This window comes from Podarcis liolepis, assembly GCF_965112155.1.
Source record: "Podarcis liolepis genome assembly, chromosome: 1".
Classification (NCBI taxonomy): Eukaryota; Metazoa; Chordata; class Lepidosauria; order Squamata; family Lacertidae; genus Podarcis; species Podarcis liolepis.
In genome coordinates this window covers 42,255,447-42,281,830 of record NC_139554.1, presented here as the reverse complement: position 1 = coordinate 42,281,830, position 26,384 = coordinate 42,255,447, and the positions used below count along the sequence as shown (strand labels likewise).

The 26,384-nt window shown below is 45.3% G+C and overlaps 1 protein-coding gene across 13 annotated transcripts in view; it reads right to left on the bottom strand.

The window, feature by feature from the left end:
* The window catches only part of LOC310708806 (serine/threonine-protein kinase PAK 6-like), a 48,567-nt gene that overhangs the window by 2,367 nt on the left and 19,816 nt on the right, over positions 1 to 26,384 (bottom strand). For 5 of the 13 annotated variants that reach the window (XM_083507644.1, XM_083507643.1, XM_083507640.1 and 2 more), the window contains 7 exons: positions 19,643 to 19,851; positions 15,270 to 15,902; positions 6,850 to 7,335; positions 5,480 to 5,613; positions 3,015 to 3,141; positions 1,219 to 1,344; positions 251 to 385 (listed from right to left, as the gene is read on the bottom strand). In XM_083507644.1, the coding sequence (XP_083363770.1) occupies positions 251 to 385; positions 1,219 to 1,344; positions 3,015 to 3,141; positions 5,480 to 5,613; positions 6,850 to 7,335; positions 15,270 to 15,902; positions 19,643 to 19,846 (1,845 nt within the window). In that variant the 5' untranslated portion in view covers positions 19,847 to 19,851. Of the gene's footprint in view, positions 1 to 250; positions 386 to 1,218; positions 1,345 to 3,014; positions 3,142 to 5,479; positions 5,614 to 6,849; positions 7,336 to 15,269; positions 15,903 to 19,642; positions 19,852 to 22,065; positions 22,219 to 22,604; positions 22,851 to 22,894; positions 23,016 to 25,694; positions 26,016 to 26,384 lie in introns of those variants that run through there. The other 8 variants (XM_083507648.1, XM_083507647.1, XM_083507646.1 and 5 more) reach the window with 8 other exon arrangements.

Sequence of the window (26,384 nt, the reverse complement as noted above, 5' to 3'; positions counted from 1 at the left end):
TCTCCACGGCAGTTTCAAATATCACAAGATCCTTCAACATGGAAAGAACTTCCACACAGGGGGAAAATAGGGCAAATATTACCTTGCGTGCTAATAACATGTGCCTTTGTTTCACTGTGCAGATCTGCTACATAAGACGTATGTGAGATTATCATAAGCAACCACCTATACTGGTTTTTTTCATGCCTTTCCGTGTACAGCTAGATGCTATGAAGTACCTGGCTGTGACATTTCTTACAAACTGACTGACCTTATGAGTATTCTTTATTTTGGGAGGAGGGCTGTCACGGAGCCTCTTCATTGCTTGGACTGGAGAATCGCTGAAATAAGGGGGTTCTCCATCCACCATCTCGATCACCATGATTCCCAAAGACCAGATGTCTACCTGCAGAAGCAAAATATTGCATCAGTACAGATGGCCTGTAGAAAGATACCCCATGGTCCTCTGGCGTATACAGAACTTCTTACCTGTGAAGCAGACTAGCAAAGAGGGACTGGGGGGCCTTATATCAGCAAAGAACCTGAAAGGCTGAATCAGGGGTGGGAAAACTGTGGCTGCCCAGATGTTGTTGGACTCCAACACCCATCATACTTGACTATTGGGTAGACTGGCACTGGCTGGAGCTGATGGGAGTTGGAGTCCAAAAACAGCTGGTCCCCCCCCCCTATGATATCTTAAAGGACTCATCCAACCTCCAAATTATAGCACTAAAGCATTGCTTCACAATGTTCCTCTTAGGACTGTCATTACCTTTCCTCTTTGCTTTTACACACAAATACACACCCACCCAAAACTTCCAAGTTCTGCTAAACAATAATAATATATAATCATATTTTGTTAAATAGGAAAGTTGTCTATTTCCATGTTTTATTCTGGATTTGTGGGCTTGACATTGCTACTTTTAGACTTTCAAAACTGAGAGCAGTTTTATATTCATGCTAACCTTTCACTGGGGTGGAGATGTAAGTGCTGCTGGAATTAACGCAAAAGCAACACAATCCAGATTCCTGCATCCTACCATCAAGCACGGTTCCCATCGTGGTGGGCCACACACTTCACAAGTAACGTAGCAGAGAGCAGGAAACACTGAGGCATGCTAGGTCAGATACACCTATGTATGTCAAGGAATTGGTTTCAGAAAGCATCGTAAACCAGGTTTAAATGGATATGTCCTGCTCATTTGCTGCCTTTTTTTGCAGTCCAGGAATGATAGTTACCTCTGTGGTGTATGGAGACCTTGAAATAACTTCCGGAGCCATCCAGTACGGTGTCCCCACTAAGGACTTCCTTTTGGGGACGTCCTTACTGATTTGAGCACAGAAGCCAAAGTCGGAGAGTTTCACCTATCCCAAAGAAGCAAAACGTTACCCTAAAGTTACCAGGAAAATAAAATGGGGCAAAGGGGCAAATAAAGCAGGTTGTAGGAAAACCTGGAGGCAGCCTGGGTCCAGGGATGCCAACTTGAATGTTGGGGTGGGGTGGGGACAGGTAAGCCACACCCCACATAATCACAAGGCACAGCACATGCACACCATTTGAATAGCAATGCCCATCAACTCGGGGGGGGGCAACCCCCTAAAATATTTTATTGGGAGGGCCAAAAGGACCTCAGTCCCTAGGACAGGCATCCCCAACCTGTGGCCCTCCAGATGTTTTGGCCTACAACTCCCATGATCCCTAGCTAGCAGGACCAATGGTCAGGGATGATGGGAATTGTAGTCCAAAACATCTGGAGGGCCACAGGTTGGGGATGCCTGTCCTAGGAGTTGGTTCCTATGCCTGGGTTGCAGGAGTAGGAGGTATAAAGGGGGCAAAAAGTGAACATATGAAACTACAGTCAAACCTCGGTTGTCAAACGTAATCCATTCCGGAAGCCTGTTCAGCTTCCGAAATGTTTGACAACCGAGGCACGGCTTCTGATTGGTTGCAAGAGCTTATTGTACTCAAGTGGAAGTCGTGTCAGACGTTCGACTTCCAAAAAACGTTTGAAAACCGGAGCATTTACTTCTGGGTTTTAAGCGTTCGGGAACTGAAACGGAGCCATTTGGGAACCAAGGTTTGACAAACCCTTGGCTAGCCTAGTGCTGTCTATGCTGAACAGCAGGAGAATATCCAAGGGTAGCCAACTTGGTGCCCTCTAGATGTTGTGGACTAAAAACCCCATCATCTCCAAGCAGCATGGTAATTATTATTATTATTATTATTATTATTATTATTATTATTATTATTATTATTATTATTTATTTCTACCCCACCCATCTAGCTGGGTTTCCCCAGCCACCCTGGGCAACTTTCAACAGAACATTAAAAACAGAATAAAACTTCAAACATTAAAAACTTCCCTAAACAGGGCTGCCAGGGATCATGGGAGTTGTAGCCCAAGATGTCTGGAGCTTCATCACATTGGCTGCCCCTGGGCAAAAGTCTTGCCCAAACTGCTGCCTGAGGACCATAGTAGACAAGACATCATCTATGAGATTAAAAAGACCCCCAGGCAATTGCTACAGGTCAAGTGTGGGCATGAGAGGCCTGATCCAATTGGGACCCTGCCGCAGAGGGAATGGGGCTTCAACCTTTGGCCTGACCCCTCCTGCTGGGGTTCAAATCTAGACTGGGCCCTCTGCTGCCTGCTATTTTCTTGGCATGGGGGGAGCCCCCACTTGCTCCAATGGGAGGTGTGCGCCCCACGCCATGCAGGTACAGAAGGCTCAGTCTGGACTGGGAACACAGGGAGGCGAAGAGTTAAAGCCTCCTAATCCCACCACATACACTGGGTTCTTGATTTGGATGCCCCCCAAAGGTGCTTGCAATTTACTTTTTAAAGCCATTTGCAATTGCTAATACATGTGGATTGGTTGTCCACCGTAGGCCTGAAATCTATCTTAAACTACAGAATGAATTTGTGACTTTCAGTGCACAAAACTTGCTATGGCACAGGGGAGCTGGAGAGTGAGTTTTGTAAAGCGTTGTCAGGGAAGAGAAAGAAGAGCTCAAACTGCGAAGGAATTCTTACCCTTCCATCAAGGGTCAGGAGAATGGAGTCACTCTTAATGTCTCTGTGAATCACACCTTCGGAATGCAGGTAAGCCAGTGCCTGCAGGACTGACTCACACACTGTAGCAATTTGCTCTTCATTCAGCCTGAAACAAGAAGCAAAAATAAAAAAATCGGAAGTCATTTTCTTTCATAGAGCAGAAGCAATTAAATATCCAATTATGTCTGATGGCATGAGATTTAAGTGAACTTCCTGCTCCGTCCAGAGTATCGGAGCTTGTAATGGAATGGTGGTAGCCACAACCATTGATTTAGAAAAGGATTAGACAAATCTATGAAGTACGGGGCCTGCAGTGACTGGAATAGCTATGTGGAAGTTTCATATACAAAAGACGCTTGCAGAATTCCAGAATTTTGTGGGAAGGATTCATAGGATCATAGAATTGAAGAGTTGGAAGGGACCCTGAGGATCATCTAGTCCAGGGGTCAGCAACCTTTTTCAGTTGTGGGCCAGTCCACTGTCCCTCAGACCATGTGGGTGGCCAGACTGTATATTGAAAAAAAATATGAACGAATTCCTATGCCCCACAAATAACCCAGAGGTGCATTTTAAATAAAAGCACATGTTCTACTCATGTAAAAACAGGCTGATTCCCGGACCGTCTGCAGGCCGGATTGAGAAGGTGATTGGGCCAAATCCGGCCCCCGGGCCTTAAGGTTGCCTACCCCTGATCTAGTGCAACCCCCTAATATGCAGGAATATGCAGCTGTTCCATACAGGGATCAAACCTGCAACCTTGGCATTATCAGCACCACGCTCTAACCAACAGAGCGATCCATAATTAAAGTGAATTAAAGTGCTCTGTGGCCCTAGCACAACAAATGCACTGTAACAAAGAAATAGATTTTTTTGGGAGGAGGGGTAGGAAAGTAGAGAAATGCACTGAAAAGTGTGGGATAAACAGATGATTAATGACAGACAGACTGTGTACTGTAAACACCCCACAAGGAAATCAGGATGAATGCTCATTGTCGTATAACCTCCCCTCGAACAAACGGGAACAAATGCTCAATAAAGGCAAGACATAGTCTAACCCCCATGTAAGTTTTGCGCAAGCAAACCAGGTTGGGGCAGCATGCTGGAATCACACAATATCACCTTTATACATCGCACCAGTGGGAAACTGCCAATGTAGAATTTATTAGCACATCTAACACTGTAGAACTTGAGCTCAACAAATCCTGGGAGTGGGCAGCTTGCGACAGAAAGTAATTGTCCCTCTTTGTGTATTTATTTACATTACTGATCTCGCTAGGCCTATTCATCCCCAGTGGCTGCTAGCTGGGTGTGGCTGATGGGACCTTGTGTTTATTGGACTGCGTTCTTATTTATTCTCACAGTGGCCAATCAGACACCTATGAGAAGCAACAGCACACACCTTATTTGTGCTCTCCTGAAACTGGCGTTCAGAGGGATATGCTGCCTCTGACAATGGAGATAAGACACAGATACCAGGGCCAGTAGTTGTTGATAGCCCCATGGTCCATGAATTTGTCTTATGCTGACAGAAGCTATCATTTATTTATTACATCTGTATCCTGCCTTTCCTCAAGTATCTCAAGCCAATTTACATGGTTCTTCGTCATTCTATTCTTACAACAACCCATTGAGATTGATCAGGCTGACAGACAGTTACTGGCCCAAGATTGGGTATGTTTAGCCTGGCTAAGAGGAGACTGGGACGCGGGTGGCGCTGTGGGTTAAACCACGGAGCCTAGGACTTCCCAATCAGAAGGCTGGCAGTTTGAATCCCCGTGACTGGGTGAGCTCCCGTTGCTCGGTCCCTGCTCCTACCAACCTAGCAGTTCGAAAGGACGTCAAAGTGCAAGTAGATAAATAGATACCGCTCCGGCGGGAAGGTAAACGGCATTTCCGTGCACTGCTCTGGTTTGCCAGAAGCAGCTCAGTCATGCTGGCCACATGACCCGGAAGCTGTACGCCAGCTCCCTTGGCCAATAAAGCGAGATGAGTGCCGCAACCCCAGAGTCGGTCACGACTGGACCTAATGGTCAGGGGTCCCTTTACCCTTACCTTTAAGAGGAGACTGAGAGGAGATAGGATAGCCATATTCAAATATCTAAAGGGCTGTCACATGGAAGAGGGAACAAGCGTGTTTTATCCTGCTCCAGAGGGTAGGGTGGTGAACCCAAACTAATGACTTCAGGTAACAAGAAGGGAGTTTCCAACTAAACATCAGGAAGGACTTTCTGTTGGTAAGAGCCGTTCGACAGTGGAACAGTCTCCCTCAGGAGGTTGTTCAGCAGAGATTGGATGGCCACCTGTCATGGATGCTTTCGTTGAGATTCCTGCATTGCAGGGGGCTGAACTAGATGACCCTCGGGGATTCTTCCGATTCTCTAGTTCTATGATTCTATGATATTTTAGGCAGGAAAGGAGGGAAGAAATGTGTTGCTTTAACCTACCTGATTTGGGACAGAATATCCGTGAGGGCTCCTCCCTGGAGAAATTCCATCAGCACCCAGAGCTCATCACCAACCAGATAGCTTTTGTACATCTCCACCACATTGTCATGTTGGTAGTCTCTCATTATCACCACCTGAGAAAAATGCGGATAGACATGGAACTGAGGCTTGCATCCAGCGCAGTGCAAAGTAACTATCAGTGCAAGGATTTCTGTGTGCACAATGGGACTTTCCATCAGATAGAGTTTGCACAAAGCAAACTGGATACCAAACGATGCAGTCTCACAACATCAAAAATACAGTGGTGCCCCGCAAGACGAATGCCTCGCAAGATGAAAAACTCGCTAGATGAAAGGGTTTTGCGTTTTTTGAGTCGTTCCGCAAGACGAATTTCCCTATGGGCTTGCTTCGCAAGACGAAACGTCTTGCGAGTTCTTGCGAGTTTGTTTCCTTTTTCTTAAAGCTGCTAAGCCGTTAATAGCCGCTAAGCCGCTAATAGCCGTGCTTCGCAAGACGAAAAAACCGCAAGACGAGACTCGCGGAACGGATTAATTTCGTCTTGCGAGGCACCACTGTAAGTTCCAAACATTTACCGTATTTTTCGCCCTATAAGGCGCACTGGCCCATAGGACGCACCTCGTTGTTTTTTTGGGGGGGGAATGAATAAAAAAAATTTATCCCCCCCCCCAGCCACGGGGCTGGGGCGGGGGAAGCCTGAGCTGCAGATGTCCGCAAGCCTTTCGCGCCCGGGGGGAGGTCCCGCTGGGCGCGCAAGGCTTGCGGACACCGAAGCACGGGGCGTCCTCTGGAGGGCGCCCCGTGCTTCGTGCTGCAGGCTGCCGCCCCAAGCCTTGCGCGCCCGGCGGGACCTCCCCCCGGGCGCGCAAGGCTTGCGGATAGCTTCCTGAAGCGTGGAGAGCGAGAGGGGTCAGTGCGCACCGACTCCTTTCGCTCTCCAGGCTTCAGCGAAAGCCTGCATTCGCCCCATAGGACGCACGCACATTTCCCCTTCATTTTTGGAGGGGAAAAAGTGCGTCCTATGGGGCGAAAAATACGGTACATCCCAAACGTCGCAGATCAATAGCCTGCCTGGAGTATTCACTGTCTTCATTCATCTCCCTACTCTATGTTAACTACTATCACCCGCTTTTGTAATCTGGCCGATATTCTCTTTGTCGACTGCCTTTAGAAATACAGGACTGGTTCCAGTTAGGCATGTTTTAGTCCCATTGAAATCAATAGGGCAATTTAGTCATGTCTAACTCAAATCCCTTTGATTTCAGTGGACTAAAGCTCAGCTAACTTAAATCTGGATCCACCCCATTCAGTATTTCTTGCCACCCCATTCATCTCTTCCCTCATCTAGTCACCTCATTGAAAAGGAGCTCTCGTCGCTGCTGCTTCCGCAAGTCCATCATCTTCACTGCCACCTGCCGTCCAGAATGCTTCTCGCGTGCAATGCAGACGATACCTGTAGACCCCTCCCCAATCTTAACATAGTTTTCCAGCATCGTCCTGGGGTCGCCTTGGTCCACCACCATCCTCAAAGCAGCTTTGAACTGCTTGTGAGTTACGACAACCGGATCCTCACTGGATGGCTGGGCTTTCGAGTCCAAGGGAAGGTGGAGGTTGCTGGAGCTGGTTTGGGTGTGTCTGTTCCGGGGGGACCCCGCAGGCGACGGCCGGCCTGGAGGCAGGGCCACTGCAGTCTCTGCAGTCAGGGATTTCTGAGGGGTCCCAGCTTCTGAAATCCGAGCGTACTCTGGCGCTGGCTGGTCCGAGGGAAGGGACTGGGATTTGGCAGCAGGGCTGTGCGGTGAACCCCAGTGCTGTGGCGGTCGGAAGAAAGGACTGGGCTGGAGGAGAGCAGGAGAAAATAGCATTATTAGGAGGGCTATCAAGTCAGTTTTACAAAATCTCAGTCCATTTCTCAAATGAATTTCTGTTGAATCGTTAATTGCTTAAGGGTGCAATCTGAACCTGCTTTGCCCTGGGATGGAGGACATGGAAGGGGCCCCTGGTCCAGCCCTGCCGGGTTCCACTGGCCCCTACCTGTGGAGTGATGCAAAGCTCTTCATCCCACCTGCTGAATGGGCAGGCAAGCAGGAGTATCGCTGGCAGGAGCCCCATGGTTCATAGCCAGCAAAAAGCCACAAGTGGTGTGTTCTGAGGGCAAGGTGGGGCTGATCACAAGCAAGCCCCCATGCCCAATGCCTCAGGCCCAGTCACAGCACTTTGCTTGTCTCTCCCTTCCCGCTGTGGCTGGCATGCACCGCAAGACCAGGGGAGATCTGTGGCCTTGTGTGATGTCCACAGGGGAGCCAGATTCTCCTGTTCCTCTACAATTTGAATAATTAAAAACTATACCCAGGGGTGTTTCAGGATGAACTACATGAAGTTTGTAATAGCGACAAACAAGCCCAAATGGTTCTTAGCTTACTGGTTGTGATTTCTTTGGTGTGATACAAATTGCAATCTCTTGTTTAGATGTAACACTAAGTCAGCAGTTTGTTTCCTTTCCACGCTAGCAGGGATGAGTGAAAAGGCTCAGACAGGTGTATTCACAGGAAACGGTTAAGTATGGTTTACCATGACATGTGAATGAGGTCACTGATTTACAGTGACACACCACACCAAATGTACACATCTCTATCAGCAAAGTGCTGGTTATGCTTGGAAAGGGGAGATTTGTGTTTTCCGAGGCACCTTCTAACGTGCTGCAAACCTCTTGAAAAACTGGTTTGGTGATGGCAGAAGTACAACGAGGGGAAATGCTTGTTGTAGACACCCAGAGAAGACTAAGAACATGCCCCCACCCCTTGAAAACAAGTTTTCTGTGTTATATGCAAGAACACTCACAATGCATTAAAAAAAAACATAGTTGCTCAGTTTTATTTGTTAAAGCTAGTTGACTTTTCAAAACACGCACACTAGAAACTTAAACAATTTGGTTCCATGCAACAAAACATTTCACACTTCTAGTATCTGTATGACAAGAAATCAATCAGTCATTAGCTCTTCCCCCCAAAAAGCAACCAACATTATCTGTTCTTCAAGGCAGCAACCAAACAAAAAAAAGAACTCTAAGCATACTCTTAAAAATTAAGTGATAGACCTCTCTTTGCCTGAGATCTGCAAGAGCCAATGCTAGCCAGAGTATCTATCCCCACCCCCCATCCATAAAAAGTGAATAAATACTTTTGGCCACTTTGTAAACGGATCTAAGATTGATGGATGAAAAGTGCTCTGTTAAGAACTCAAGTGAAGATGCAGTGAGAGAGTCAAATAAAAGAAAATGTAATTACCCAAATTGGAACATTGGCCATAATACCAGCGTTCTCTTGGGAAAAATGCCCAGAGAGTTTCAATAAATATAAGTGATCCTCCTGTCACTGGCACAGCGACTTGCAGTAGTACAGCATTAATGCTTTTATTGCATTGGTTTTGGGTTATTTCAAAAGAAGTTCGATTTCTTTCCTGAAGAATACAAGAATCCCCCAGGACACTACTGAAGAGAACCAGCCTTACTTTATGAGAGAACACAACATAAGCCCAACCTAAGAGGAAAAGAGTTCTAGAAGATCAGCAGTTTGCTACAGCTTGGCTTGAAACACCTAAATTAATAGAGAGCCGCATGAGATGATTGTTGTTGCTATCATTTACATTTCTAGCCCATCCCACTTCTTCTACAAGTAGTTCAGGGTGGTGTAGATGGGGGATTACTTCGTTTTATAGAAACCCAAAATGACTTTAACCAACTTCCGATAACTTATAAACTTCTATACAATTCCCAAAGGCCCCATCTAGCGAACTATCTCAAAGTTCTAGACAACGCTAAACACCGATGGGCATTTTCCAGGGCCCGCTTTAACGCTCTCCCTTCAGCTCTTCTAGAGGGATGATACAATAAAATACCGATCGAACAAAGATCCCTGTAACAGCAATGAAATCGAAACCATTGGGCATGTCATCTTATACTGCCCATTATATTGAGACTCAAGAAAAGAGCTGATCGAACCGATTCTGAGGGAAATACCTCGTAGTACAGACGACACCTATATCAGACACCTCTTAGCTGACAAAGAGCCCGAAATTAACAGGTCCGTGGCAAAGTACTGTTACATTGCAACAAGAATAAGACAAGCAATGATGTCTACAAAGGAGTTCAAACTGTAAACACCGAAAGAACGATAATAAACAGTAGCGACTCCTGAATTGAATTTTAAAAACTTAAAACTCAAAACCTGGTCATAAATATAAGCACCAATTCTGAGAATTGGCCATATTTTTACTGCTACTTGTAGCACAATACTACTCTTAATGTCATATTTTATAAATTGCTTCCTGGTCACTGACCGTATTAAAGATATTTGATTTGATACTTCGTTTTATAATCACAACCACCGTGTGAGGTAGGCCCAGCTGAGAAAATATGGGTTTCATGGCTTGGTGAGGGAAGAGATTTGAATCAGTTGAAACCTCTCAGAATATGGACAGGTAAAGTGGCAGCCAAGACACAGAGGCATCGGAAAGCAGCCCTTTGGTTAGCTGGGCTGGAGAAAGCAGTGTCTGTGGGGGATTAAAGAAGTACATCCACTGTGGGCCCAGACTGAGTCGCAGGCTTCTTTTTCTAGGTTCAAATGCTGTCCTTATTAAGTAGCTGAAAGTCAGTGGCCTTAACCTTAAGGAGGTGTGGCTTTGACAAACTAATACATAATATAATAGAGAGGAGAGGAAGTTTTCCTGTTTTCCCAGCACCTATACTTCACCTTGACTGTACATAGTGAACTATCTAAGATAAGCTTTTATTTTTTAACCTATTGACCTCTGTGGGTACACACACACAGGGAAATGCAAATTTATTTTGCTTAGTAACACATTGTGGGTTGGGGACACACACACACACACACACACACACACACACACAGTTACAAGTAACTGCCTGTTGAAAATTACTTCCCCGTCTTCTACCTGCACCACCCTTCCATTCCAGCTGAGACACGTTCCTGGAGGAAAGGTGTTTTCAAACCTCCAGCTTTGTTTTACAGGCGTGTTTTATGTAACCTAGAGCACCCCAAAAAAGAGGTGCCATTGCTCACAGAGGCCTTCCTTCCTAATGATTAGACCAAATATCCATTCTCCATGTCAAGCTTTCTAAAAACACACACGCACAAGTAGCCATGTGCCTAGAAAAACAGAAATTTGTTCTGTTTATTTTAAATGTTTATAGGATGCACAAAGTTCTCTGAAGGCAGTGAGCAGCAGTATAAACATAAATACTCATTATCATATTACAGTGGTACCTCGGGTTACATACGCTTCAGGTTACATACGCTTCAGGTTACAGACTCTGCTAACCCAGAAATAGTACCTCAGGTTAAGAACTTTGCTTCAGGATGAGAACAGAAATCGTGCTCCAGTGGCGCGGCAGCAGCAGGAGGCCCCATTAGCTAAAGTGGTGCTTCAGGTTAAGAACAGTTTCAGGTTAACAACGGACCTCCGGAACGAATTCAGTTCTTAACCCAAGGTACCACTGTATAAACTTTCTAATTTAAAAAATAAAATACAAAAAGTAAGCAGACATACTTTGAAATATAATCCAGGCAGTAGAAACACTTTGCTAGCATCATAGAATCACAGAATTGTATAGCTGGGTGGGTCCAATAAAAGTATATCAGTTAAAAGGTGCTCGAAAGAGAAAGGTTTTTTTAAGCATTTCTGAATGCCACGTTTGAAGGGGCCAACCATGCATTGCTTGGAAGGGAGTTCCACAGAATACAGCCCACCACTGAAATGACCTGTCCCTTCTGCTATCACTCTAACAAGTGTTGGTTCCACAATCTGGAGGGTCCTCAGGCAAGACACTTCTGTGGTTCCCCCTCCCTCAGTGACTTGACCTCCTTACTGTCTAGGGATGGAGGAGAAAATAGATTCAGTTCACACTGAAAGATGAATCCACCTAATTCTTACGTTCTGAAACAATATGCGAACTGAAATACCTTTCAAAATCTATGCTTCTCCAAATTTTGCAATGCAGTTCTCCAGGCATGTCATGTGAACAAAAATATACATACCGGGGGCATATAAATCTACATATTAGTAAAAATAATATAATCCTATATAAAAATGAGTTATATTAGGTAAAACTGCTTTGCAGAAACATGCATATCAGGCAAAATTACATACAAATATGTCTATACAGTGGTACCTCAGGTTAAGTACTTAATTCATTCCGGAGGTCCGTACTTATCCTGAAACTGTTCTTAACCTGAAGCACCACTTTAGCTAATGGGGCCTCCTGCTGCCACCGCACCGCTGGAGCACGATTTCTGTTCTTATCCTGAAGCAAAGTTCTTAACCTGAAGCACTATTTCTGGGTTAGCAGAGTCTGTAACCTGAAGCATATGTAACCTGAAGCATATGTAACCCAAGGTACCACTGTACAGTCAAACCTCGGTTCTCGAACGGCTCCATTTTCTAAAGTTTCAGCTCCTGAACGCTGAAAACCCGGAAGTAAACACTCCAGTTTTTTTAAACATTTTTCGGAATCTGAATGTCCAACACAGCTTCCACTTGAGTGCAAAAAGCTCTTGCAACCAATCGGAAGCCGCGCCTTGGTTGTCGAACGTTTTGGAAGTCGAACGGTCTTCTGGAATGGATTACATTTGACAACCGAGGTTTGACTATCAGCAAAAATTAACTGATGATTAATTTTCATAAGGACTTTAAAGTAACACACAAACTGCTGTGGAAAGCTGAAAGTGCAAAAATGAGAAACTGAGAGAAACTGAAACTGACAGAGTCACCAATTCCTACTTGTGTGATCCATACCATTTTGCTTTTTACCCTTTCACTGAAAGGAAAGACACAGAATGAGAAACCAGCAGAGGCCTCAAGGTGCTCTGCAAACACCCTTTAGGGGAAAGAGTGGTGATGCTGCAATCTAGGTCAAGTTAACATGGGCCGCAGCCTGACTCGCTCACTACTTGCAATCTGCTCTCGCTGAGCAACCACAGTGTGTGTCATCCCCTTGCATTTATGAATATGTTCTGAGTCAGCCAGAACTCAACACACTTTCAGCTGAGCTTCCTCCTCTTGGCTGGCCCAGAACAAACGTGGTTAGTCAATAGCAGCAACCAGCTGACACTGCAGGAGTCGTGCACAACCAGCTTCCAAAGAATTCACAGCATTAAAGGCTGAATTGGTTTTTAATCCTGGATGTCTGAAAGCACCATTCAGAATCAGATTGAGGAAGGGAAAGCCAGGAGTGCCATTTTTAAAATTACAGACATTTCACACACACCCCATATACACAAGTTCTACTCACGCACAACTGTGTATATGTGAAGTACCGGAAAATAATGAAATAAATAGAATCATATCAGGAAGCGGTGCAAGACTGAAGAGTCCTTGTGGCTAGTGAGGAGACGCTCATGGAGTTCGAAAAAGACATCAGAGAGGGCAGAGGAAGCCCCAAAGAGGCTAGAGGTGAAGGGACTTTGTTTAGGCTGCTCAGCCTCCCCGACTAGCAGCTGATGTGCAACAACACAGGGAACTCTGTTTTGGATTTTGTTCTGGCATCCGTAAACTGAAAGTGATTACTGAAGAAATCCTGTAAATCATGAGCTATACTCAGGTTGATTTAATGCGGAGAAGAGATGGAACTAGAATTGTAACTAAGGCATTTAATTTCATAAAAGCCGTTTTGGTAAAAGTAAAAAAAGGCATTGGCACAGTGTTTGTGTGAGGTGGGAGACATCAGGAAGGCCAAGGATCTGTGTGGGGCCAAAGGAGAGGTTCATGCAGTCACAGGAATCCTGCCCCCAGCACAGGGGTTCTCAAGCTTTCTACCTTCAGGTGAGACCGTGGAAAATGACTGAGGCCCACCAGCCACAAAATGACAGTGCAGGGGCAAAGCCCATCAGAAAGTGGCAGATGGAGACAGCATTTGACATATCCACCTATCAATGACTAGCATAAATTTCCATGGATATCAACTCAATTTTGATAAATTCTTTACCACAGCATTTTCCTTGCTGCGAGGAGTTCCATAGCTCAACTTTCCTCAAGCTACGACAGATGTTGGCTCTGTAGGTATTGTGACTCAGCCTCTTCAATTTAGACAGAATTTGCTGATCCAGTGTCTCTACATGGAGAAGGCTTTTTCTTTTATATTTTCCCCTTCCCACTCCTACTTGCCTCTCTAAGTATTTTTACCCATCTCTTGTAGTTTCTTATCCCATTCTCCTTTCACACTCAACTTGTGCCTTACTTTCAGCACATGCACCCCAGCCTGTCAGGCAGTGGCGTAGCGTGGGTTGTCAGCACCCGGGGCAAGGCAAGTAATTTGCGCCCCCTAACCCGTGGATTTGCGCCCCCTAACCCGTGGATTTGCGCCCCCTAACCCTAACCCCCAGATGTTGCGCCCGGTGCAGCCGGCCCCCCCTGCACCCCCCACGCTACGCCACTGCTGTCAGGTTTTTTTTCATCCCTCCCTCCAGTCCTTCTACATTCACTTCTTCCTCCTGTAACAACTTTCCTCTCTTGTTCCTTTCCTTTGTATTCCCAGCTTGTTTGCTAGCTAAATAAATAAATAAATAAATAAATAAATAAATATTATAATTAAAAATATGACTGGGTTGCTTGGGGCAGAGCAGGCCAGGAAGGAGGCAGACAATGACACAAGCCCACTGGTGGGTCCCAGCCCACTGCTTAAGAACCACTGATCTACCATTTTATTTTCTTAAACAAATGCAACCTTGAGAGCTTAAGTGAATGAATGGCCATTCGAGGGCAGGGCAGCTGCATTCACCATATTTCCAACAGGTATTTTCTCACTCAAAATTCAGCCCCAATTATGATTTTCTCCCCATGAGAAGAATAATAGGTAGTCTCAGATTCAGGAACATCTGGGTCTTTAGTACACAAAGATCAAATTTCATTGCACTTCCGTATCGTCATGAGGCCTAGAAACATACGTTTTGAAGAAAAGTAGAGGGTCCAAGGACTAGTTGCATAGTGATCCAGAGTAATGGATTGTCCAAGACCTGATACTATTCTGCAGCAGGGTCCCTGTCTCCAGAGTCCTACAGCCACCCAATGAGCATGAAAGGGGAGCTTTGTAGTCACTTCATGCTCCAAAGCTAAGCATCTAGGAACACTGAAAGCATACAGTGCTCCAGCTTCAAAAGAATGGTGTGCAAGTTCTGCTCCATACAATAGAACTTCACAGAAAACACAACTTAAGTCCCTCCCAAAGAGGATGTTGGAGCTCCAAATCATTTGCCCACGTATGTGCACAGAAAATAGTAGATCTGGCTAAAAGGCAAAACATGGAGATCTGCACTGATTGGGGCAATGCATCCTTAATTATGGCTATGATATAATTATAAGATTATTGTTTAATCCAAGAAAGCTGTATGATCTTAGAACGGCGCATGGGTGTGACCACCATGAATTCGCCACTACACTACTGCCAAGGACAATGACATTGACAAGCAGATTATGATGATTGCAGACATAGATTTGCTTGTTTGTCTTGGCTCCCTTGACAGCTGTAGTGTGGGCAACAAGAGGAAATACAGTTTGCCAAAGAATATACCAGCATATATTGCGCATGCTCTGTGGATTGTGTCATTGGTGTAACATCAGTGCAAATTTAGGCCAATAGCTGCTCCATAATGCAAGCATAAGCCCTGGCCTGACATTAACTTTAAACTATTAGAAGCCATATTGACCTTCAGAACTGTACTTGAAAGGCACCAACCTCTCTGGTACAAAATAAACATACCTTTATCTGTGTTTGGCTGTTTCCGATCTTGTTTGAGGTGCTGGACGAGGGGAACACGCTTCTCAAAAGCCTCCTCTTCAAGCTGTTGTCTCTCGATTTGGAGTCAGGACTGCCTTCCCCGGGCGGCCTCGAATTAGCTTGGCTCCCCTGGCTAGGCTGAGCATAGTGCTCTTCGGAGCTCCATGCCCTTCCAGCATCTTCACTGTTTGCCTCAGGAACCGGGATGTATTGCTGGCGCTGAAAACCTGAGGAGAGTGGGATAAAGCGGCTGTTTGCGCCCTGGAATTCTGAAGGGCCAAGAGACTGCGCTTTCATCACAAGGCCATTGGAGTGAGCCTGTCCGTCCAATGCAGGTTTATAATCTGGCCATAAAGTCTGCCGTCTCGAGGACTTGCTCCCACCATTGCAGTTGAGGTAGTTTCCATATTTGTCTGCCCAGTCTGGTTCCGCACACTGTAGGTACATGTCAGTGGGTCCATCTTCTCCCAGAAGCCCCAGCGACTGGGCTCTTCTCCTGCTCGTGGGACTTTTCCCCCTCAGGGTATTTGAACTGATGAGGGAAAGCTTCTGGATGTCATTGAGTATCCCAGAGATATATCCTTCCACTTCAAATGTACTGGCTCTCACAACCGTCTACCACAAAACAAACAAAAGCTAAGTTAACGTTCTGTGGTCACCTGTTCAGGCATTCTCAGAAGATTCATTCAGAAGATTCTCAGGCAATTTGAGTGTGTAACTTGAACCTACCTCTCACTGGAATTAGAGATTTATGGGGTGAAGCACATTCTGCTTTACATGCATACATACAGTACATATGCTGTGAAGTGCCTTGAGATCTACAGATGAAGGGTGGTATACAAATTTAATAAAGATTACATACAAAATTTTATTTGTATGCCACTTTTCCACAGTTCAAACCATGCTCAAGGCACTTTACAAGATAGAAATATACATAACTACAACATGACAAAAGTAGTCATAAATAAATAAAACATTTAAAATACACAAGCAAACTGAACAATTGCCACATAAATCACAAGATCTAAAATAAAGATATAAAAATTCGAGAGCAACAACTCCCCCCCACAACAAAAAACCCAAACAACACCCCAGCCCAAGTCTCTGTTCAGCACCCTAGTTTTTGTAGCTGGAGTCCGTCAGGGCCCTGCCCTCCCACGCAGGTGGAAAGCGCCTGCAAGACTGGGAGCAGGTCTTCCAGGGCCCCCATCGAGATGGTCATCTACTGTGTGATGCTGAACTTGAATTGGAAAAGGGCTTGGCGCTACCTACAAACAGACTTAACATGGCAAGGTGCTGAGAAATATACCTCATGCAAAGCCACACCTCAGATAGACAGTACATTTGTGCCTCCTGCTATTTGTTTTTAATTGCTATTTGTTTTAAAAACTGGAGCCATGTTCAGTCATTGACAAACACACAACAATAGTTGCATTAATGGAAGGGGGGAGGAGATGCACCCATTCAGCTCCTACCATCGCACCCTGCAGCAGCTCCAACCAAAGTCTTGCTCGTGCATTAAAGACATATCTCTAGCAGTGCAGAGAGCCTTTAGGAGATTTTGGAATAGGCGCGAGGTGAATGCAGCCCTCCCCACTCTGGCCACTAACTCACATTTTTGACAACAATGGAATAGGGGTAATATCTGAGGCTCAATTCAAGCAATCATAGGGCTGAGGGAGCTGGGCTTGTTTCAGTCTGTGCAGACAATATGAGAAGGGAAGAGTTTGGAGTTAAGCCACAGTAAATGCACACATGATGAACCAGCTATTTGGATACAAGCCACAGTCTTGTTCTAGCTGTCTGCTACCCCTTACTGAGTGATGTATCAAAATGCTGTGGGGGAAATCATCTGCAATACTAAATCTATAATAATGATAGCTTTATGTTCTCACCGACCAACTCGCCCACAGTAAGAAACTGGCTCCATTCTGAGACAAATCATATTGTGACCATGTGCAAATAATGTTGATTCTGGAACATAATACAGTGGTACCTCGGGTTAAGTACTTAATTCGTTCCGGAGGTTCGTTCTTAACCTGAAACTGTTCTTAACCTGAAGCACCACTTTAGCTAATGGGGCCTCCTGCTGCCGCCGCGCTGCCGGAGCATGATTTCTGTTCTCATCCTGAAGCAAAGTTCTTAACCCGAGGTAATATTTCTGGGTTAGCGGAGTCTGTAACCTGAAACGTATGTAACCTGAAGCGTATGTAACCCAAGGTACCACTGTATAGCACACACGTCTCTCCATCCCAGACACCTGCCCCTCCCACACCTTATCTACCTTGCAGCTTAGCCAACTCATTTACTTAGGAAGTAAGAAGCTTAAGAATCTATTAACTAACACCATCTATTTCACCACAGGGAGGCCCGATACAATACCCATGCCTTCTCTTGGCACCATTCCCAATCCGTATGGGGGGGGAAACTTCCCCTGGAGTGAGAAGAGAATTTCTTCCCTTTGCTAACATCTCTGCAGCGCCTTCATAAAACACAGGCTGAATTAACTGCAGCAGTCAAAACAGTAGCTTCTCCTGACTACTGACTCCCTTACTCATGTAAGCATGCAGTTCACTGTAATAGATATAAATATGGTAGAGGACTACCAGAGAGCATTCACATATGCATATGTGCTACTCCATAATCGGTCAGGAAGGCCTGATCCATCCATCCGGGTTTAAGCCAATCCTATGACCCAACCATAACTATCTCTTTCCTCTCTCTTTACCTAGTCTGGCCGGTGGTAGCGATTCTAAAATAGGCAGAGAAAAGCTCGAACAAATATCAGGAACATGGGGATCTGCACTAGGACTAGGATGTTCCTTCTCTCCACTTCTGCCATGGAAATGCATCCATCTACTTGTGCAGGCACGCATATGTGCTCTTTTGCTTTTTGTCAACAGTCTGACTTGCTCTGTCAGCCACCCAGCTGGCTCAGGAGACGGGCCCTGGCAGATGGGTTGGGCTTCTTGCTCTGTATGTGGTGATAATTTAATAAAAAAAGAGTTGCGGGGGGTGGGGAGGAAATGGCTGAAACAAACACTCAGGTCAAGGAGCCCACTTAACAGGGGTTGCTTGGCCTCTTCAGTCTCTCTCAAACAATCTCCCATATTCATAATTTCTGGATTACTGCAACAGAACGGGCTTCGAGACAGTTTGCTTCACACATGCTTTCCCAAGATGGAATGAGATTATATCTAGGCAGTTAAAGAAAAATAAAGGACAACATCAATTCTGAAGTGAGATTAAGAATGCCCAGACGGGAAAGAGAAAAGGGCTCCTATACCATTGAAAGTTGTTGCTAATGTATTAATCACACAAAAAACCTGTTTTAAAAAGCCAACATCTAAAACCATATAAAATAGACACCCATGGCAAACATCCAGCTGGGAAAGCCTGTTGCAGCAAAGATGTCTTCAATTGTTTCCAGAATGTGTGGATAGTGGGTGCCTCAACAAGAAGAGTGTTCCACAGAAAAGGGACAGTCACTAAATAGACCATTGAGTCCAGCTTCCCATTCTCACAGTAGCTGAACAGTTGCCTGTGGGAAACCAGCAAGCAGGATCTGACCAGCAAGAGCCCTCTCCCCTACTGTAGTGTCTAGCAACTGGCATTCAGAAGCATTGCCAGTATGATGTAGTGGTTAAGAGCGGTAGTCTCGTAATCTGGGGAATCGGGTTCGCGTCTCCACTCCACCACATGCAGCTGCTGGGTGACCTTGGGCCAGTCACACTTCTTTGAAGTCTCTCAGCCCCACTCACCTCATAGAGTGTTTGTTGTGGGGGAGGAAGGGAAAGGAGAATGTTAGCCACTTTGAGACTCCTTAAAGGGAGTGAAAGGCGGGATATCAAATCCAAACTCCTCCTCTTCTTCTTCTTCTTGCTGCCTCCAGCTGTGATGGCAGAGCAAAGCCATCATGCATAGGAGTCACTGGCAGCCCTCTCCTCCATGAATTGGTCTAATTCTTTTAAAAAGCCATCCAAGTTGGTGGCCATCACCTCCTCTTGTGGGAGCCAGTTCTATAGTTCAACTATGCATTGCATGAAAAATTACTTTCTTTTATCTGTCCTGAATCTTCTGACACTCAGCTTCATTAGGTGTCCATGAATTGAGTATAAGAGAAAAAGGAAGAACTTCTCTAGCCACTTACTCCATGCCATGCATAATTTTATAAACTTCTATCATGTCACCTCTTATTTGCCTTATCTCTGAACTATAAAATCCCACACCTTGCAACCATTCTTTATAAGGGAGTTGCTGCATCCCCTCCGTATCTGACAAGCTGAAATGTAAAGGAGGGAATATTTAATTCAGATTCCAGATGATTGGGGAGAGTTCAGATATTCCATCCTCACCTTCATAGGCTGAAGCTGCACCCGGGTGATCCTTGAAGGGTCTACGACGGGTTTGGGCCGCCTCAGAGTGTCCAAGATATTCTGCCATTGCAGAGGCAGGCCAATAAATTTCCCCTCTTTTGGATCAAACGAGGTGTGCACACGGTGCTCAAAGTTCTGTGGAGCAGAGATCTCGGGGCGTTTCTTCTTTTTCTTGCGGAACATCGTGCCTGGATGAGAAAGATAAAATAAGCTGATTTATTTATTTTTGGACCACAATACAAGAAGCTAGTCGCACGTTCCAACTGTAAGGCTCAGCTGGAGACCCACATTCCCCATGCACAGCTTTCTCTCTTTTCAGATTTCAGTTGCCTGCACAGCTCTTCAGCTTCACAAGGAGCTCTCCTGAGCCTGCTCACTACCACAGTTGGGATATTTTTGCTCTGAATTTGGGTCAGAGGCAGAGCATGAATTCAGTAGGAATAATGTCTACTGTAGCAGCCACAGACTTTTCTGGCAATATTTGCATTATGCATCACACTTCAGTGTCACGCTTACTAACGTGATCGCATTCCATATTGTTCATCACAGTCGTCACAGCTAATACCATAGCTCCAAGCAAAAATATGTACCACATATTCTGAATGTATTCTTTGCCATCCTGCCCTATTTTCTGGGGTCAGCGCAGTCCGTAATAGCTGGATGGTTATAATACTGCACTACTGTGACATGCTGACTTCAGAGGGAAGTTCATTTTGTCTGCAAACTGCATCACAGTGCCCACAAAAGAGCCTAGATTTAATTAATGAACAGGTTTAAAAATGGACAAGATTCAAATGTTGCTCATGAAAGATGTAGAGCAGCCATTCCTTCTCTGAAGACAGTTGGGAACCCAAAACACAAGCATCTAAATGGTAAAGACAAAGGGGGTGATGATTAAAGGTAACCTGATTTTCACATAACACTAATTATTATTGTTGTTGTTGTTGTTGTTGTTGTTGTTGTTGTTGTTTATACCCCATCCTCCCCGGCCAAAACCAGGCTCAGAGTGGCTAACATCAAATGTATAACACATTAACATAAAATCAGGCAATCAATTAAGATACATCCTAAAATCAGATTAGGATCAGAATAAAACCCAATCAGATGGCAACCCGAAGATTAGGGCTGGGAACATTAAATGCTCACCAAGCCCAACTGTTTGTGCTGAACTTATCTGCACCTGTGAGAAAAACTGGGAGGCCACTTTCATGCAAGTTCTTATGAAAGGAGAGAGAGAGACAGACTGAACCCTGGCCAAAGACCTGGCAGAACAGCTCCATCTTGCACTAAACCATGGTTTAGTGTGAACACACAGGTTCCTGCAGAGGAGATCACAGCAGCTGAGTTCCTCCCCCAGATCTGCAGCTGCCATGCTGCCCAAGGTAAGCCATGGTTTGGCTTAGTGTGACATCCAAACCTGGGTTTCTGGCTTTCTCTTGCCCCAGTTGCAGTGGCAGACCGTGGGTTCTAAAATTTCAGCAGCACCCTGTGTGACACCAACATTCAGATACACACACCTGCCTCCCATGCTCCATTCTCCCAGTGTGACCGAACCAACCATGCTACCCTAAATCTGCTTCTGCCAGGTGTAACCAAGGTAGTCCACAAGCTGTACCATGGTGGTTTACAGGAGGAGAAGCACAGGAGCCACAATCTCTCTAGAAATCCACACATTTACACTTAGCCAAACCATATAACCACTCAGTCACATGCAAACCGGGCCTTTGCCAGATTACCTTAAAAGGAAACCTCAGTGGCGTAGCGTGGGTTGTCAGCACCCGGGGCAAGGCAAGTAATTTGCGCCCCCTAACCCGTGGATTTGCGCCCCTAACCCTAACCCCCAGATGTTGTGCCCGGTGCGGCCGGCCCCCCCTGCACCCCCCACGCTACGCCACTGGGAAAACTGCTGAACTAGCAAACAGTGTGTGAGATGAGCTGGCCACTCTGATCAGCAAACTGGCTGATAAATTCTAGCTCAGCTATGTACCTGTCCAATGTATATCAAACCTACACAATGACACACACCTGCACAGGTTTGCAATCATCTAGATTTCAGAGTGTCCAGACACAGTGCTAGCACTACTGGGTTATCCTACTTTACATTGTCCCCCTGTAAAGCAGTACATTGTGGTACCATACTGCACACATACTGTACACATAGATATACACACATAGATATACACACAAGAACATATGCGCTGTTCTTCTGTTGAAAAACGGCTCCCAGAGTAGTTAACTGCCTTGAGACCTCCGGGTATAAGGCGGTATATAAGTCAATAAAATAAAATAACAACAATTTACAAAGATCAGTAATAAGACAGTCTCTGTCCTCAGGTTTGCAATCTAAAAGATACAACATAAAAGGAAGATGGAGGGAGGAGGATATAAGCAAACGTAGGTACCAATTTTTAGTTATTAATTCTTCTAATGACCAGTTGGAATGGTCAAGCAGAGGGCAGTTCATAACACTTTTGGCTTCTTCCTTTCTGCTATAGGTCACTCATGCTTCCACTTCTCCAAAGTTCCCCAGAGATTCCTGTCTATTCTTTAGCTCTCTGCAAAATACAAACAAAAATGGTGTGATGTCCCAGACGTTCCCTAAAAGGCCCTGGCTCCTACCTGTCCACCAAGTCTAGACTTCCCCTTAAGTCCCCCCCCCCCCCAATACACATCTGCCTCCACCTATAAAGCTCTACTTTTATTCATGATTACATTCATACCTCACTTTTTCTCCCAGGAGCTCAGTGACATAAATACTTCTCTTTCTCTCTATTTTATCCGCACGATCACCCTCTGAGGCAGGTTAGGCCGAGAGATAGTGACAGACCCAAAGTTATCCTATGGGCTTCATGCACGAGTCAGGATTTTAACTCTGGTCTCCCGGGTCCAGTACTCTAACTGCTACACCGCAACAAAATAAAAAAATTCCTTCCAGTAGCACCTTAGAGACCAACTAAGTTGGTATGAGCTTTTGTGTGGATGCACACTTCTTCAGATACACCACAGGAAGATTATTCTTTTATACAATTCACTATATAAGCCAAAGCCATTGCATGGGGTGAGATATGCTACCCTATATTCCCCCAAACCAAAAGACATTCAGAAATGGAAAGCAATTAAACATATTTATTTATAGAAAATAACACCCAGAAGAACAAGTACAAAACAAGGAACAATGGTTCTGTTTAGCCTAACACGCTGACTCCCCCCTGGAAAAGCTATTCTGACTACCAGCCTTTGAAGCAGTCCTCTCTCTCTTTTTCTGTTCCCACTCAACAGCTTCTCTCTCTCTCTCTCTCTCTCTGCCCAACTGTCTCCTAACTGCCCTTCTCGAGAGGCGGAGAGTATTTGTCACTCACTCTGACTCCACTCGCCATTCCATCACACACAAACACACCTGCTGTCACTCCTTCTTCTGTTAACACTTCTCCTTTCAAATAACTGCCTGAATTTGCTGCTTCATGACAACAAACAGAGGACGGGTTTTGGTATAAATAGCAATATGCATTTTGGATATGCTCACTGCTTACTTATGACTCCCATCAGCAGGGGTGTCATCTTGAATAAAATATTGGGAAGGGGGCAGGTAAGCCTCGCCCCACATAACTGATCACATGCACACCATTTGAATCGCAATGTCCATCAACTGCCGGGGAGAGGGCTCAAATATTTTATTGCGGGGGCCAAAAGGACCTCGGCCCCTAGGAGTTGGCTCCTATGCCAATTAGTAAGAAACAAAAGGAAGATAGGAATAAAACTCAATAAGTGGGGGGTGTCAATGTTCTTAAAAAGATCACCGTAGTTCCCTCAGATATACTCCCAGTTAGTGAGGCAATCTATGAGGTAGAGATTGTTCCAAAAGAGTAATTTTGACTACAGTACTGTCAACAGCTTCTATTGGACTAAAGCTGGCAATTGGTTCATTGTGGGCGGGAAAGATTGAAGTGTTGACCCTCTAAACAAAAAAATGAGTGCCCACTCCTATGTCTAAAGATGATATATGCCTAGCAATGTTGCTGGTAGCAACAGAAAGATGCCAAGGCACCATGAAGCTTCCATCAATACAAATGAGCTACTAAATGAAAGTGAGTTAGCCAGGAGTCATAAGAAGAGTTCAGGAAGTTGTGCCCTTGATATTAAACAAGTGTCTCACCTGTCAAGAGAGTATGAGTAATACCTATCATTATCTTGACAAAGAGTCTGATGTAGGAAGTAATGAGATTGTCATCTAAAACATTGTCATCTACACCATTGTCCCCAAAGTCCAGTCAGCTGTGGTCCCCCAAGCTATTTTCAATATAGCCATAATTGTAAAAAAGAAAAAAAAACACCACCACCTCCTATTACCTTGGGCATCGAAAGCAGAGTGGCAAGCCAATCAAATGTGCCCTTCAACATCCAACAGAAAGCCCCACCTCAGCACAAAATAAGAACAACAGCAAACAACATAATTAACAGACTCAGTAATTTTGTGATCTTGCTACTTTAAACTTTGCTCTTCCTTTTTCTCCTCACTGGTTATTCCCTCGGAGCCACTCCCATACCAAGGGCCTGTGCACAGAAGGTGAAATGAACCACACTAATGCCACCTTAGCGTGGGAAATTGTGTGACATCTAGTCAAGTCACAGTCAGCCTTTTTGCCACGTTATGATTTCCCAACAGCTTGCAAATGTCTCTTGCGTGACACATTCAAGGCAGCCCACAGACATGAGACTAACAGTACTACCCCTATGCATATTTACTCAGAAGTCCAATGAGTCAAAAGAGCCTTACTCCCAGGTAAGTGGGTATAACATTGCAATCTCAATGGCTCTGGATTCCAGCAATAGCGACCATTGCTAGAATCTAATGGTCACTATGGCCAGAACACAGGAAGTTGCCTTATACTGAGCCCAGACCATTGGCCCATTTAGCTCAGTATTTTCAACACGGGTTGGCAGCAGCTCCACTGTGAGAGCAGAATGCTGGCCCAGATGGGCCACTGGTCTGATCCAGCAAGACTCTTCTGATGTTCTTGTCTTACATTTGGCTCATCTACCTGCACTAGCCTAGTGAATTTCTATAACTTTCCCCCCAACTTGCTGCCATGCCTCATTCAAAACATGCATTTGAAACTTCCTTCATTCTCAAAACAAAAGATCAACCAGTGACCAACATGCTAATATTCCTCCAGGTTCCCTTCGGCTCCAACTAATTGTAAGGTTCTTTGGACCCTGGACCATTTATTTCTTCCTTCCCCACACCCCCAAAACAATGCTTCAGTAATTTCAGATGCTCTGAAAAGAAATGAACGAAGGAACCATGGCTGTGGTGAGCAGCTATTAGCAACAGCGTTCTTCTATGACTCAAAGTCTTCTTGAGTTATGGACTAAACACTTTTACACTGCAGTTGTGGTCTGGAACTCTTGACCAGCTCTCAAGCCCACACCCACAAAGACTGCCAGAATCCAACCACAATTTCCCCCCAAAAAACACCCAAGGAAGGCAGTTACACCTGCAGATGCAACAGTTACCTGGCTCAGAGAGACACATGGGCACCTTCAATAGCAGACACATATTTGCTCACAAGTAGTGAGGATGTTGAAAACTGCATCCAATTTTGCATTCATAACACCTCGGGTTTCCTAGCAGCATTTGTGTTTTATTTCCACCAGCTATCTTAGACCACAGCCTCATACCAGACAGGTGGACATGGTTTAAAAGGTCAGACTAGCAAGGTTGCTGGGAGGGGGAGAGACCCACCATGCACAAAAACTGATTTTAAAGAGAGAGAGAAATATCCTCCTGTTTCAGTTTTAATAACCTGCTTACATTTTGCTGAAGCCACACTGTTCTCGTGCATTACAGTTCTGCTTCCAGCACTCCTGGAGCGTATTTGCATTTCTCCCCTCCACCACCCATTTAATATTAAAAAAAATTATACGAAAAGCCTAAATCAAACACTTTTTGAGCTGGTAGAAAAAGAACACACAAGAGCAATTTTAATTCACAACTGGATTTGGACCTGGTAAGTAAATGTAAAATGCATACCTGAGGCTTAAGCAATTAGAGAAGGTCCCTTTTTGACATACAGCCTGTACTTCCAAGACACTGACATTTCAGTAACATGCTAGTCTTTAGTCTCTGCTGCCCCCCACCTATCCCCCCCACTCCGTTTAGTGCTCACATCTGTACTGAGAGAACAGCCACCAGCGGAAAGAATCAGTCCCTGCCATAAAGGAAAAGGCGCTCGAAACTGAGATTCTCTCCACGATCCATCCCTGCTGCCCGGGAGCCACGTCAAGATTTTTTCAACTCCGGATATAGCTTTTTCATAGATAATACAATCCCAAAGGCTGTCACATCTCCCAGTGACTGCGAGGAAAAGCACAGCCGCCAGATTCAGAGCAAGAGGGAGGAGGGACCAGCTGGGAAGGAGGGGCGAGGCAAGAGGGGAGGAAAAAAGGGGGTCAGGCACCGTCAGGGAGAGGGGAGTGGGGAGAGGGAGAAGGAAAGGGTCGGGGGCTGGGAGTGTGTGGCCCGGGAAATGGCCACCCTGCCAGAAGAGATGCCGAACTACTCGCTCTTGGCGCGGGCTCGCTGTGCATGTTAATAGCGGGGATCTAGCGTCACGTTTGCTATAGCCCCCTGGCCGCACGGTGCATTTGTGAGCTGTGTGAGAGCAGACCCGTGGAAAAGAATGGGCGTGACTAACAGCTTCGTTCATTTCAATGGGTCTAC